The 12,956-nt window shown below is 57.2% G+C and overlaps 1 protein-coding gene across 1 annotated transcript; it reads left to right on the top strand.

The window, feature by feature from the left end:
- Positions 1 to 3,305: 3,305 nt before the first annotated feature.
- On the top strand, positions 3,306 to 6,574 carry ERMN (ermin; the record flags this gene model as incomplete). Its single annotated transcript, XM_082483937.1, has 3 exons — positions 3,306 to 3,555; positions 3,880 to 3,966; positions 6,144 to 6,574. The coding sequence occupies 3 exons, from the start codon at positions 3,306 to 3,308 to the stop codon at positions 6,572 to 6,574; spliced, it is 768 nt and encodes a 255-aa protein (XP_082340063.1).
- Positions 6,575 to 12,956: the final 6,382 nt, after the last annotated feature.

The raw sequence follows: 12,956 nt of genomic DNA on the forward strand, positions 1-12,956 counted from the left end.
GCTGAAAAGTCAAAGTTCTGAAATTTTCTGCAGAGAAGGAATCCCAAGGCACCGTTTTTTCATAGACGCAAGGTATGTACCTCGCTGACAAAATGGAAATGCCTGGTTGTAGCTTGTTGCCACGATCCGCAGTTTTCCTCTGGGTGCTCAAGTGAAATGTAATCCCCCCCGGCTGCGCGTGGCGGTGGGAACGTTTACGTCCCATGCCACTGTGCCTGTCACCCTGCCCCGGCTTTCGGGTGGCATTGCACCTCCCTTGGCGACCCCGGCTCGCGCGGCTTCTGCTCTAGAGCTGCTGCGGTGACCCTGCGGGGTGTGCGTGCCGCCCCCGGTGGCACGGCCATGCATGAGCTGCTCCCAGGAACCTGGGGCTGGAGCAGGAACTGGGGAGCAGAGAGTTGGGGAGCAGAGAGCTAACGACAGAGGAGCCCACAGAGCCCACCCCCACACCCCCCCCTGCAGACACCCCCCCCCCAAGTCCCCCTGCAGCCCCCCCGCAGCCCCCCTGCCCCGGTGGCCTCTTCCTATTTCTGGGATGAACTGGAATTGCTGTGGCTCTGACGTGTGACCTTACTGACTTTCAAATCCCTGCTGTGCCCCAGCGCCTCTGAAGTCCCAGGTGCAATTTGTGAAATTTTAGCAAAGGATAGCTGCAACGGAAACTTCCTGTGCTAAAGGTCACACGGAAAATGGTTTGTAATAGACTCATGCAAATTGTGCTTCAACCACGAGGCACTTATTTGGGAAAATGTGAATGTCAAGAATCGTTTGTGTAACCAATAGATAGCACCAGGAAATACCTAAAATTGTTTCAATATCTTTTTGCAATCACGAGGTCATCGCCATCCCTGGAGGGATTTAACAGCCGGGCAGACGTGGTGCTGAGGGACGTGGGTTAGTGGTGGTTTGGCAGTGTCAGGTTGATGGTTGGACTCGATGACCTTAAAGGTCCCTTCCAACGTAGATGATTCTATGGTTCTAGGTCAGGCAGGCAGGTCCCTGGGGAGGTGGGGACAGGACCTGTCCTCGGCCCCAGGGAGCTGACAGGGCTCCCGGCTCAGCGGGGCTCACGCTTGCCAAGCCTGGCGCTACGTTTTCAGCTGTGGGTTATTTCCAACGTGAAGCCTGGCCGGGAGTTGGCCCTGCGCTCGAGCCCTGGTGCGGGATTCGAGCGGGCTGCGGTGCGCGTCCCGGGGTGGCCCTGCACCCCCTGCCACGGCCACATCCCCGCTCTGCCCTGGCGCCCGCTGCCGGGTCAGTGATGAGCCGGACTGGCCTGTGCGGGGCTGGAGCGGCACGTCCCCGCGGCTCTCGTGCGCAGAGCGAGGTGACGGCACGGACGGGCAGTGCGGGCGTCTGGCGGCGTCTGGGCCGGTGCGCCCGGGTTGGCGCTGCCTCTGTCGCCCGCAGGTCTCCCAGGTACGCCGGGCAGCACAGCCCCGGGCTGACAGCGCAGCAGGGATGCTCAGGCAGTCCCGGCCGTGAAACCTTTGTCCTGGTGTTTCCACACCAAGGGAAACCCCGGGGACAGGACCTCTTGAACAAGAAACCACCTGCAGTGCCCTTTGGATTATCTCAGGAATATGGAAATAGATTGATAAGAATAGAAAGTAATCTTCCAGTGCCTAAAGGGGCTCCAGGAGAGCTGGGGAAGGACTTTTGACAAGGGCATGGAGTGATAGGAGGTGGGGGAATGGCTTCACACTGGAAGAGGGGAGATTGAGATGAGATATTGGGAAGAAATTCTCTCCCGTGCGGGCGGTGAGCCCCTGGCGCAGGGTGCCCCGAGGAGCTGTGGCTGCCCCATCCCTGGGGGTGTTCAAGGCCGGGTTGGACGGGGCTGGGAGCAACCTGGGCTGGGGGGGGGTGTCCCTGCCCGGGGCAGGGGGGTGGCACTGGATAGTCTTCAAGGTCCCAGCCCAAACCATTCCCTGATTCTATGATTCCCCTCTCCAGCCGTCAGCCCATGCCGGGTACTCAGCCTCTCCTCCTGAGGGCTCCTACTGCTGCCTGTTGTCAACTGCCTGTCAAACCTCATCATCCATTCTTCTTGGATGAATTTTTCCAGCAAAAGGTTGCTTTTATAAATCAATTGCGCCAAACTCATTTTCATGACAATGATGAAAACCTGTTGATTTAAAAATGCAAATTCACACATGGACAAAAGCAGGGGAAAGGCTTTGGGTCCCTTTCTAATCAAGGTCTGAACTCGACAAGAGGATTTCCAAATCCTAAAGCCCAAAGATGTTGAAAATGTTGTACTGTGCGAACACAAAAAGTCATTCACAGCAGGAGATTACACTCTTACGTAAACCTGAGTTGAGGCGAGTTCAGCTTCGGTCAGAGAATGCCGTGGTGCTGCCGGGGCAATCCTCCCGCTTCCCTCTGTGAAACTGTCCCCTCTCGCTCCTGCCGGCCTTAGGTCTGGCCAATAACTGTGCTAAGCTCATCCCTCGCCCCTTTTATATTCCTTTAAAGAGAGTTTCTACTGCCCCACCTCCACCTCGGCTCACACCTCATCACAGAACATCACTTCGGCTCATGCTTCTGGTTTTCCCCTTCCAGTCCTGTCCCCGGGGGCCGAGCCCTCGTGCTGCATGTCACTGCGCGGGGAACGGCTGTGAAACACGCGTGGCCCTGCGCGGGCGCTGCGCCGTGTGCGGGGCATGTGCCCTCCCAACCAGCCCTTTTGTTCCCCGAGCAGCACAGAATGCCTTCATTGTCCGGCCGGCGGCACGGTGAGGTTTATCGGCGCACAAACCCCGTGGGGAATGTTAAGCGGGTTAGGTGGCAGCAGCGCCATGGGAGGAAGGTGGTCACCCTCCGGGGATTAGGGGTCAGAACAATCGCCGTCCCTGTGACCAGGCGGAGACACAAAGAGCCGTTGTGCCCAGAGCACAAAATCTCTGTTTATTACCGCGGAGCTGACATGCTGAAAGACCCGCGCTCCACGCCAGCACAAAAGCTTCCTTGCTTCAGATTGTTTGTTTATGTAAATTAAAATGGTGCATTTAATTATGCAACGGGACGAGGCTCAGCAACAAGGGAGGTGCTGATTGGATCGCCCCGTGGCCAGAGCCCGCTGGCAAGCCCTCGGCACATCTGATGGTGCCACCGCCGTCCCTGTGCCGCTGCAGCGCCCGCCGGAGCGGAGACGCGCGTTGACCGTTTGCGCAGGGGACCGAACCCCCCCGGGGGGAGAAGGGGTGAGGCGCAGCGCTCCCCACCCCGGGGTGCAGGAGCGGGGCCCCCGGCGCTGCACGGCCCCGGTCGGCGGCGCGGCGCGGTGCGGTGCGGCTCTAAGCATGACAGAAGAAGTCCCAGCAGCATCCCCCATGCCCGAGTGCAATGGGAGCGTAGTCCCGGAGAAGGGCCCACTCCAGGTCATCGGCGTCATCGATGAAATAGCAAAATCTGTCGGGACGGTGGTTCCTTATGCAAACACAGAAATGAGCCCCGACGCTCCACCGGCAAAAGAAAATCAGGAGGAAAATAGAAATTCGTTGGCGGAGGACATAGTTCATGGGGATTTTGATGGAGAGAAGCAATGCGAAGGTAAAGTACAAGGCTGCCTTTCTCCAAGTGTTTGGAGAGAATATCTTTATTTTACGTATAGTGTTGTGAGTAACGGGGTGTACTATGTGTGCTAGCCAAAATTCCTAACCTATGGTAATTGTAACAATGGCTCAGAGTAATTCAGAGTTCGGGACAAATTTGAGCGAGCAGTCACACAGGGTGCGATGAAAAGTACGGGACTAAAGAAACATCCAATTTTTTAATCTTCTCTGAAAATCTGCTGCCAATCTGCAACCGTTAAAACCTAATTATCGTCACTAACTGCTCCATCAGTCCCTTTCTTGTGCTTTGTATTCCCCAAAGCAAAGCGAGAGGAAAACGGTGGGACGCTACAGCAGGGCTCAGCTGATATCCAGGACACGGGGACCGACGGCCAGGAATCAGCAGGAGGTAATGGAAAATGCTGTGTGACGTGAGGTTTTCCCGAAGCAGAGCAATGAGTAGCCTCCAAAGACAGTGACATACAGGGGGTTATTATTTTTTTTTAATTCAGTCAGACCCTATATTCTGGAGAGCGGGGACTTGTTTCCCATCCATAGAGTTGCCGCGCCTTAGGAAACACGGCTGCTCTCTTTGTTCCTGAGGTTTGTGCCTATCTCCATGGCCATGGAGCACCGTGGGGTCTTAGACCAGGAGGTCTCCAACGGCCCTGTGAGGTCGGGAGATGCTTCTTCTGCTCCGCGCAGGGGAGCTCAGAGGATCCCCTCGGGAGGCTGTCAGTCAAAACCCTGTGGCCTCAAATCCCAAACTCTTTCCCTGCCCAATTCACCCGGTGTCTAAATCCCCCTGACGCCCAAGTATTTAGCAGACAATTGCCCTCCTAAATATCTGCTCCTGGGTCTCTCTCCACTCATTCCGAGGTGAAAATGGTAAAAATCAGTTGGAGCCGAGGCTGGGCCTCACACCCGCCTCCTGCAGCGAGCGGGGCTGCAGGGGGCTCGCTGCCCGTCCCCGGCAGCAAGTTAAAATGTATTGAATGTATATACACACAGATGGATGTATTTAATTATACTATGCAAAATGCAGCCGCTCCTCCAAAGAAGAGGAGTATTTTATTGAGTACTACCGAAGGAGGAAAGGGACACCTCCCCACGGGTGGGCTTTCGGCATCGCTGCCCGTCTGCATTTCCCACCCGCGGGCTCTTGCCCGCCCCGCTGGTTTTGGCAGCCGCAGGACGAGGGGTTGCGGGGCCGTGGGCTGCTGACCATGTTCTCCCCACAACCCACCCGTGCCATGGCGGGGGCACAGGGCCGGTGGCTCCCCGACCCCCGGCCGTGCTGGGTCCCTCCTGTCACTCACGCATCCCCCTGCCCGCAATGAGTCGGTATTTTCTATATGTCGGCTGCCATATACGTAGGACCCCCCCCCGGGAGAAGAGCAGGTTAACAGCCCAGGGGCGCTGCCACAGTCCTGGCAAAGCTAGCGCCATTGAACGCAGCTCTGAAAGGTGTGTAGCTGTGCCCCATGAATGGAAATGTTGCTTTGATTAAAAAAAAAAAATAAAATATACAAACATTTGTCATGGGCAAAATAATATTTCATAGCAACCGCATGGGTTGTGAGGAGGTGAATCACGATGGAGGCTTTCCCACTTGGAGCGGACATCCATCTTCCAGCCGTGTTGCTTTATGAGTGCACAATACAACCTATTAAACGGTCTTGCACAGCCACCCCCTCCGCACTCCCCCTCTTCCCCCCAGCCACAAGCACTTTATCTCTAAATTGCAGGCAGCTTTTTAGGACCTAACCAATTTAGCCTAATTAATGCTCGGGACCCCACAGGCAAAATGTTGAATAGACCATTTGTTGTGACGCTCAAGCATAATTTAAGGCAGAGCGGTGCCAAACAGGACAAATAGGAGATAGCCATCTCAGCCTGGTCGGCCACCTCCAAAGGGGGGGACGTGTCCCAGGGGGGCTGTGCCGGGGTCCCGCTGAGTGGTGGGTGCAGCTGGGTGCTGCCTGCAGGGCGGCTCCCTCCCTCCATGCCTCCCTCCATCCCTCCATCCCTCCATCCCTCCATCCCTCCATCCCTCCCCCCCGCACGGCAGGCAGAGCCAGCACCGGCACCGAGCCCCAGCCGCGGGGAGACAGGACCAGACCGGGGAGTTTGGCCCATGGAGTGCGGCACTCGCCCGTGGTGAGAGCCAGAGCGTGTCGGGAACACGTCTGGAAGGGCACGGCAGCGGGGCCCTGCGGCAGGGTGTGTGCCAGGCCGGGTCGGAGAGCGCAGGCGCTGCTCTCCCCTCCTCACCCCCGGCAGCTCCACCACCTTCTACAGCAGGGTGGCGTGGGGAGGGCGGTACAAAAGAGGTGAGCATTAAAAAATGCCAGAGCAGGTGGCCTTAAGGAGTGAGTTTGAGGATGTACGAAGCCTTTCTAAAGCGCACGCGAGCACTCGTGGTGACGGGGGCTCAGCCTGGAGCGGTGGGGAGCTGGGAGGCACCGAGAGCGGTGGGGAGCTGGGAGGCACCGAGAGCGATGCTGCAGCGGGATGCATGTAGGACGGGGCTATGAAGGCGGTGGAGAGCCCGTCCTCACCCGCTCTCCCTCTGTGTCGCCGCAGGGCCGGGCAGCGAGGGGCCGCCTGCGGGCAGCACGCAGCCAGAGCCGGGGACGGCGGCCAGCCCCGGCGGGGAGGCGGTGGGGACCACGGCAGCCAGCACCGACGGCAGAGGGAACGCAGCCGAGCAGGAGGAGGAGGCGGAGGAGGAGGAGGATACCGAAGAGGATGAAGTTCAGGTGATCGAAATCAAGAAGGAGAACGGCGAGGCGTCCCGCCTGGAGCAGCACGGCAGCGGCAAGGAGGCGTCCGCCCCCCCCAGCCCTGGCTGCAACGCCCCGGCGGAGAAATCCGGGCAGCTGCCCAGCCTGGGGAAGAAAAATGATATCTCCAGACACAGCTATTCCAGATACAACACAATTTCCTACCGGAGGATTAGAAAAGGAAACACCAAACAACGAATCGATGAATTTGAATCCATGATGCACTTATAAACTGAGGCAGAGAATTGCTTAACGAGCCGAGCGTTCGCTCTGGTTCTTGTTTTTCTTTTTTTGTTTCCCCCAAGACACGTCTCTGCACACAACGTGAGGTCACTGCTTTTTTCGGTTTTGTATATGATTTCATAATACACTGTGAAAATTTAACATCTTCGCTTTGACAACGGGCAGAGGCATCCATAGCGCAGGAAAATAAATAATCAGTTTGCTAAATATAATGCCATTTGATTTAAAGTTTATCCTCTTATTTTCTTTTGTAACCGTATTCAAACAATAGAATGTCTTGACCCGGCTGGGGCTCCTCTAGCTGCCGACACACACGTGGGCCATGCCGTCAGCCGCGCCGGTAATGACTTGGCAGCGCGGCGGCTCAGTGACACTGGCCGGGGCAGTGTGAATAATAAAAGACACGACTGTTCGCAACCGCAGTGCGCTCTGTTCTGCTGTCCGTCCGTGCTGGCGTCTCACGGTGCGCTGACAGCCGCCTCCTGCCGGTGACTGTCCAGTTCCACCTTGGAATGGGATGGAGGGATATTGGCATTCGCGGGTAGATGCTGATGTGATTAAAAAAGACGAGAGGGCACCAAGGCCCCGGTCCCCCCACTGCCACCCCTGACGCCTCCCATGGGTGGCGGGATCCCTTACGCAGCACCAGTGAGGACTGGAACCTGCTGGCCCCCGTGGGTGAGGGGTGACAGCCCACATGTCTTAGGCCATGGCGCCGCCTGCGGCAGTGTGACGGCTGGAGCGATGCACTTCACTCGTAAGAGAGAAGCAGAAACGTATTTCTTGATATAAAACAGTGATTTTGATAGTAAATGCAACAGTGGTTTAACAAGATTTGGGATGGGAAGGCGCACTTGGTTATTTCCCGCATGGAGGATGGGGTCAGACAGAGCTGCTGGGGAGACCCTCCCGTTGAGTGGAGGTTCTAGAGGACCCTCAGCGTTCTCACCGCCTTCTCGGAGAGGAGTCGGGCTGCGGCTGGACCCACTCCCGGTCCCAGATGTGGTCAGCAGTTTATGTCTGAAGGATTATATGTGTACAATCACTCTAAGACATAATCTTAGTGAAGGTTCAAAGCTCAGCACACTGTTAGTTCCGTACCGAGGACCTGCTGCGTCAGGGAATCTCCGAACCGCGCGAGGTGTACCGTCCCAAGGGGAGACCCTGGCGTGCAGCTGCTGCTGTGCGGGAGAGCAAAACGGGCTCTTGGGCTGTCCACTATGTACGGAGGTGAGACAATTGACCTACAGTCATGTTTGCATTTCAACCACAGTGTGAGTGTTGTGGTTGGGTGGGCCCTTGGCTGTTGGGGTGTTATCCGTCTCCCCAAACCTACGTTGAGTGGGATGAAGCCACCATGACCAGGCGCACCCGCTGTGACCACCACGGGTGGTCATCGCTTGGGCAGGGCTCTATGGGGAGACACGGCCAGGTTGGCAGGGGGAGAGCGCACCATCACACGCAGTCCCCACCACGGGCACCACTGGTCTCACGGAGCTGCCGTCCAGGGCGGTAGCATGAAACCACGGCTGCAGCCAGCCCAAACAGCCGCCGGTGACAAAGCAGCCCCTCTTCCCCACTGCTGCCCCTCCTCACTGTGGCCCCCAGCCCCACTGCCGAGGACTCCTGCCCGGCCCGGGGGCACTGTCCCAGGTGGCCGCAGGCAGTGCTGTCGGCGGTGGCCGGCCGCGGTGCCCGACCCCACCAGCCCACGGCAGAGGACCGGTGCCATCCGCAGCGGCACAGCCGTGGTCTGGGCCAGCCCGGAGGGCAGCAGCGTACACACTGTGCGTGTCCTGCACGGCATATGCCCGCATGTGCTTTGGTGCTCCCCTGGTAAAACCGGCCACTACCAGAAATCTGTATTTTCTCAATGCCACTAGTTTAGACTCTCTTACATGTCTTCTCAATCTTCACACTAAGTTTAGATGCAAAATTTTAAAGAATTATTTTTTCAAAACAGGCAAGTTTTATGCGTAATTTGGGTTTGTGCCATCTGAACCCAGCATTTCTCTCTTTTAAAAAAAAAAAACTTTGTTTAATTAAGTATTGTTGATGCAGTCTTTTTTTAACTATTTTACAGAAAGACTTGTCTTGAGTTGGGACTAAGCTTTGCAAACGTCAACCCAGAAAGCATCTGGGAATGTTGAGAGCAGCTGACAAAGGGAGAGGAGGTAAGAACAAAGTTAGACTCCGACTTCAGCTGCAGTTGCGTCCTTCAGCCATAAGCGCTTTTTTAAGGATTAGTTTTACATCTCCAGCAGCACTGAATATTGGTTTGACTTTTCTTGTTCTATACATAAAGGCAATTATCTATTGGCAATGCGAAAATAAGAAATGGCAATTCTGTATTGTACAAACCAGACACAGCCCTCATTGTGCTATTCAGACTTGTTTATTCACTCTTTGGTTTGGGGGAGTTCAGAGCTTTGCTTGTATGAACTTATACTGGGGGTTTGTTTGCCCGCGGACAGCTGCCCCCGTCCCTCCTCTCGCGGCGGTTCCTGTAAGAGCCACACGTTTCTCCCGAAGAGGTGACCACGGCCGGGGCTTTCGGTGACTTGCTGAGGTGGCAAATTGCTGCCCCGACCTCACCAGCCTCAGCCTCCGGTATTTGCATGCCCGTTGAGGGGGGCTGGTGGCCACCACCTCCTCGCCACGCCGTCTGGCCCCTTTTGCACTTCGGAATGTCAATAGCACATTTGCTTTACTGCAATTGTGCCCTGGTGGCCAAGAAGGCCAAAGGCATCCTGGGGGGCATCAAGCGGAGTGTGGCCAGCAGGGCGAGGGAGGTCATCTTCCCCCTCTGCTCTGCCCTGGGGAGGCACATCTGGAGCGCTGTGTCCAGTTCGGGGCTCCCCGGGTCAAGAAGGACAGGGAACTGCTGGAGAGGGTCCAGCAAAGGGCTGCGGAGATGCTGAGGGGACTGGAGCATCTCTCTGCTGAGGAGAGGCTGAGGGCCGTGGGGCTGTTCAGTCTGGAGAAGAGAAGACTGAGGGGGATCTTATCAACGCTTATCAATCCTTCAAGGGAGGGCGCCGGGGGGTGGGAACAGTCTGTCTTCGGTGGTGCCCAGTGACAGGACAAGAGGGAACGGGCACAAACGTGACCATAGGAAGTTCCATTTTAACACGAGGAGGGACTTCTCTCCTGTGGGGGCGGCAGAGCACTGGCACAGCTGCCCAGGGAGGGGGGGAGTCTCCCCCTCTGGAGCCATTCCAAACCCGCCTGGAGGTGTCCTGTGCCACTGCTGGAGGTGCCCCTGCTCTGGCGGGGGGTGGCACTGGGGGAGCTCCAGAGGGCTCTGCCAACCCCCACCACTCTGGGATCCTGTAATTAAAAAAAATGCAATAGGGAAGAAAACAACAAAACCCCAAAGTGTAATAAAAATCCAAGCTGAAGCGTGTTCCCCTCTGCGCAGGCGAGAAGCTGGCGCTTCCAAGGCACGCTATGGTGGCCATGCCAGATGCCAAGGGGCAGGACCTGCCCATCCCCGGTTTCCCTCGGGGTCCATGGGACATGTGGGTGCTGGTGCCCGGCTCTGGCGGAGCCGCTGAGGCTGGACAGGCGGGATGCGAGCGCCTGGCTCGTGCTGATGACGCAGAGGGCTCTGAGCAGCGCGCGGCACCGGGGAAAGCCGCCCGCACCGCAGGGAGAGGCACGGTGGGGTAGGCGGCAGCCCCCAAAGGGGCGGAGGGATGGGCACCGGGGCTGAGCGATGGCAGCGCAGGTACCCGGTGGGACAGAAAACCAGAGTTCACATACTTCCCCAGGGCGAGGGCAGTGGTGGCAGGAGAGGCAGCAGCGTTTCGTGGCCCGGCCACTCACTGTCACAACGCCCATCTCCGCCGGGGCAGCGTCTGGCTGAGCCCCTGGTGCCCGGGCACCAGGATCACCCCTCGTGCTGCCAGCCGGACGCCCTGCCACCGGCTGCACCGCCGGCCCTTAGCAAAAGGCAGAGCTTTCTCTCCTTTTTATCATACATCTGTCTGTAACAGTGTTTAACACGTGGCTTATACCCCCGGTGACAGTTACAATGCAGTTTCCAGACTTGAAGCGCAGGGTGAGATGCTTTGGGTACCGACTGTGGGCTCCGGGTCCAGCCAAGTGTGCAGCCTCGCCGAGACTGTCAAGAAACTTGGATGAGTTTTTTTATCTTCCTTGGAAAGCAAAGTTCGATCGGCTGAGCAGCGTGATCCTCCCTCTTGCTTTCCTTGGTAGCTGGAAAACAAAAATTAAAATCCCTGGGATGCTCCAGGGGCCTGAGGTTCTTTCCTACAAACACACCACCTCCTGCCATATGGAAGACGAGGGGTGCGCAGGCAATAAACAGGCAGAAACTGTTTCCAGCTCTCCGGTGGGACGTGGATGCCCTGCGCTGCTGGCAGCTCGGGGGCTGCGCTCAGGCACGGCGGGAGGACAGGGCAGGGTCCGCGTCCGGCCGGACCGCGGTCAGTGGGTTGGATGAGGCGCGTGGTGGAGCCCGGCAGAGAGCAAAGATGCAAAGATGTGAAAATTTGCTGCTTGGAGCAGAGGCGTTTTCAGGCAGAAAAGCTGCTGAGGATGGTATGATTCTATGATTCTATGCTGATTAGGACATGCAGCTCGAGGACGTGGCAACTACTGACCTGGCCTTCGCCTAAAAATAATTTTTCTCTGTTTCCACAGTACCAGAATAGGGCTGGTGGCAGGTACGAGGGGGACTGAGGCCATTTGGAGGGTCGTGATACCTTTCCACCCTCTCCGGACAGTGCGGCCCGGGGCTGTCTCACCTTTGGGAGGGGTTTCCAGGAGCGCTGTGGGCTCAACTTGAATGTGAATTAAACCGTTTCAGCAGAAACATGCCAGTTGCTACCACATCTGCAGCAGCTGCGGGGCACAGCAGCCAGCGCCGGCTATTGCCATCGCTGCACTAACAGCGCACTAAATGGGCATCCAAAGCACAGCCCTAAATCAGGGGAAATCGGTGCTTTGAAGGTTCTTCCCAGGGTGATGATTTGCGGTTCAGCCTGGCAGTACCTGGGGCAGGAGAGTCACTGGGAAGGGTCCGAATCGGTCAGAGGCAGAGTTAACACACAGGGCTCAGAGGAAGAAGCTTCATCTATTATCATTTACTCCCTTTTTTGAAACTTTTTTCCAAAAAAAGCCCAAACAGGGACTCCAACCGTCGCCACTGTGATTTGGGGCACTTATGGATGGAGGCATGGACATACTGCGCCCCTCGCCGCCACAGCTCGGGAGGCATTGGCTCATGGGCGGAGAAGCTGCGTGTTTCCCGTTGCCGACCCTGGGGACGACGACAGCTCCCGTTCCCGGCCCGAGCCGTGGCCCTTCCCACCCGCGTGCCTGCCTGCCTTTCCGTACCGCTCACAAAGCCCCCACGGCCCCCAAACCTCCAAGTGCCCCGAGGGGCGATGAGTACCCCGGCGCCGTCGGTGGGGACGGCAGAAGGAGCAGGCAGCTCACCGGGGAGGAGCGAGGCGCCTGTTGCCGCGTCTGCCGAGCGTGCTGGGAAAACCCCCTCTTGTTTCTGGCAGTTTCTGGCAGAGCAGGCTGCCGGGTGCCATCCGAACGCGTCTCAATATTGTGTAACAGCGGGGCCACAGCGCGCTGCCAGCAGCCCCGGAGGCACACGCCGGTCTTTAAGCAAAAGATGCCGACGTGGAAGTGAGCATTTACAGAAACGGGGCATCAGAGCGCAAGCGACAATCCTGGCGATGGGACGTGACTGTGACATACAGCCGCCTGGTGCCTGCTCAGTGACAAGTGATTGAATGTCAGCAAACAGAGTTCGCTGAAATCCACACTCCCTGATAAAAGATGACTGCACAAACGACGTCTGTGTCATTTTTCTGATGGTGACTGCAGGCTGGCTGTGCTGAAGGGGGGAGAGAAAATCGGGGAGACAGGTGGAATAGGAGTCAGCCGGGAAAATCTGTCGGGCCAGTCAGTATTTTGGCAGACTGAGCCTGTCAGATGCTGTCAGCACCGATCCGCCACACGAGAGGTAAGGTTATGCCGAGCCTTCTGAAAAATCAAAGGAGAGGTACGAGGTGTTTTGGGATGGTGGAGGCTCAGCTGTGGCCAACAGCAGCATGATAATGGCGTGCGATACTCAGCCCGGCATGTCCCCAAGGCTTGTGCTGACGAGGCCCCTCGCCCCAGCACAGGGCAGCGGGGCAGGAGGAGTGCCGCCTCCCCCGAGCGACACCGCAGTGTACGGGGAGCAACCTCCCACAGCGGCCACTGCTAACAGAAATGGGGGAAGGAATCCTCTTACAGATCCTGGATCTCAATTTAGTCTCCTAACAAATCTATCCCTTCAAAAACCGGTGATGGCTTTTAGAGACTAAACGCCTCACAGTAAAAA

This window comes from Vanellus vanellus (assembly GCF_965231255.1).
Source record: "Vanellus vanellus genome assembly, chromosome: 5".
NCBI lineage: Eukaryota > Metazoa > Chordata > Aves > Charadriiformes > Charadriidae > Vanellus > Vanellus vanellus.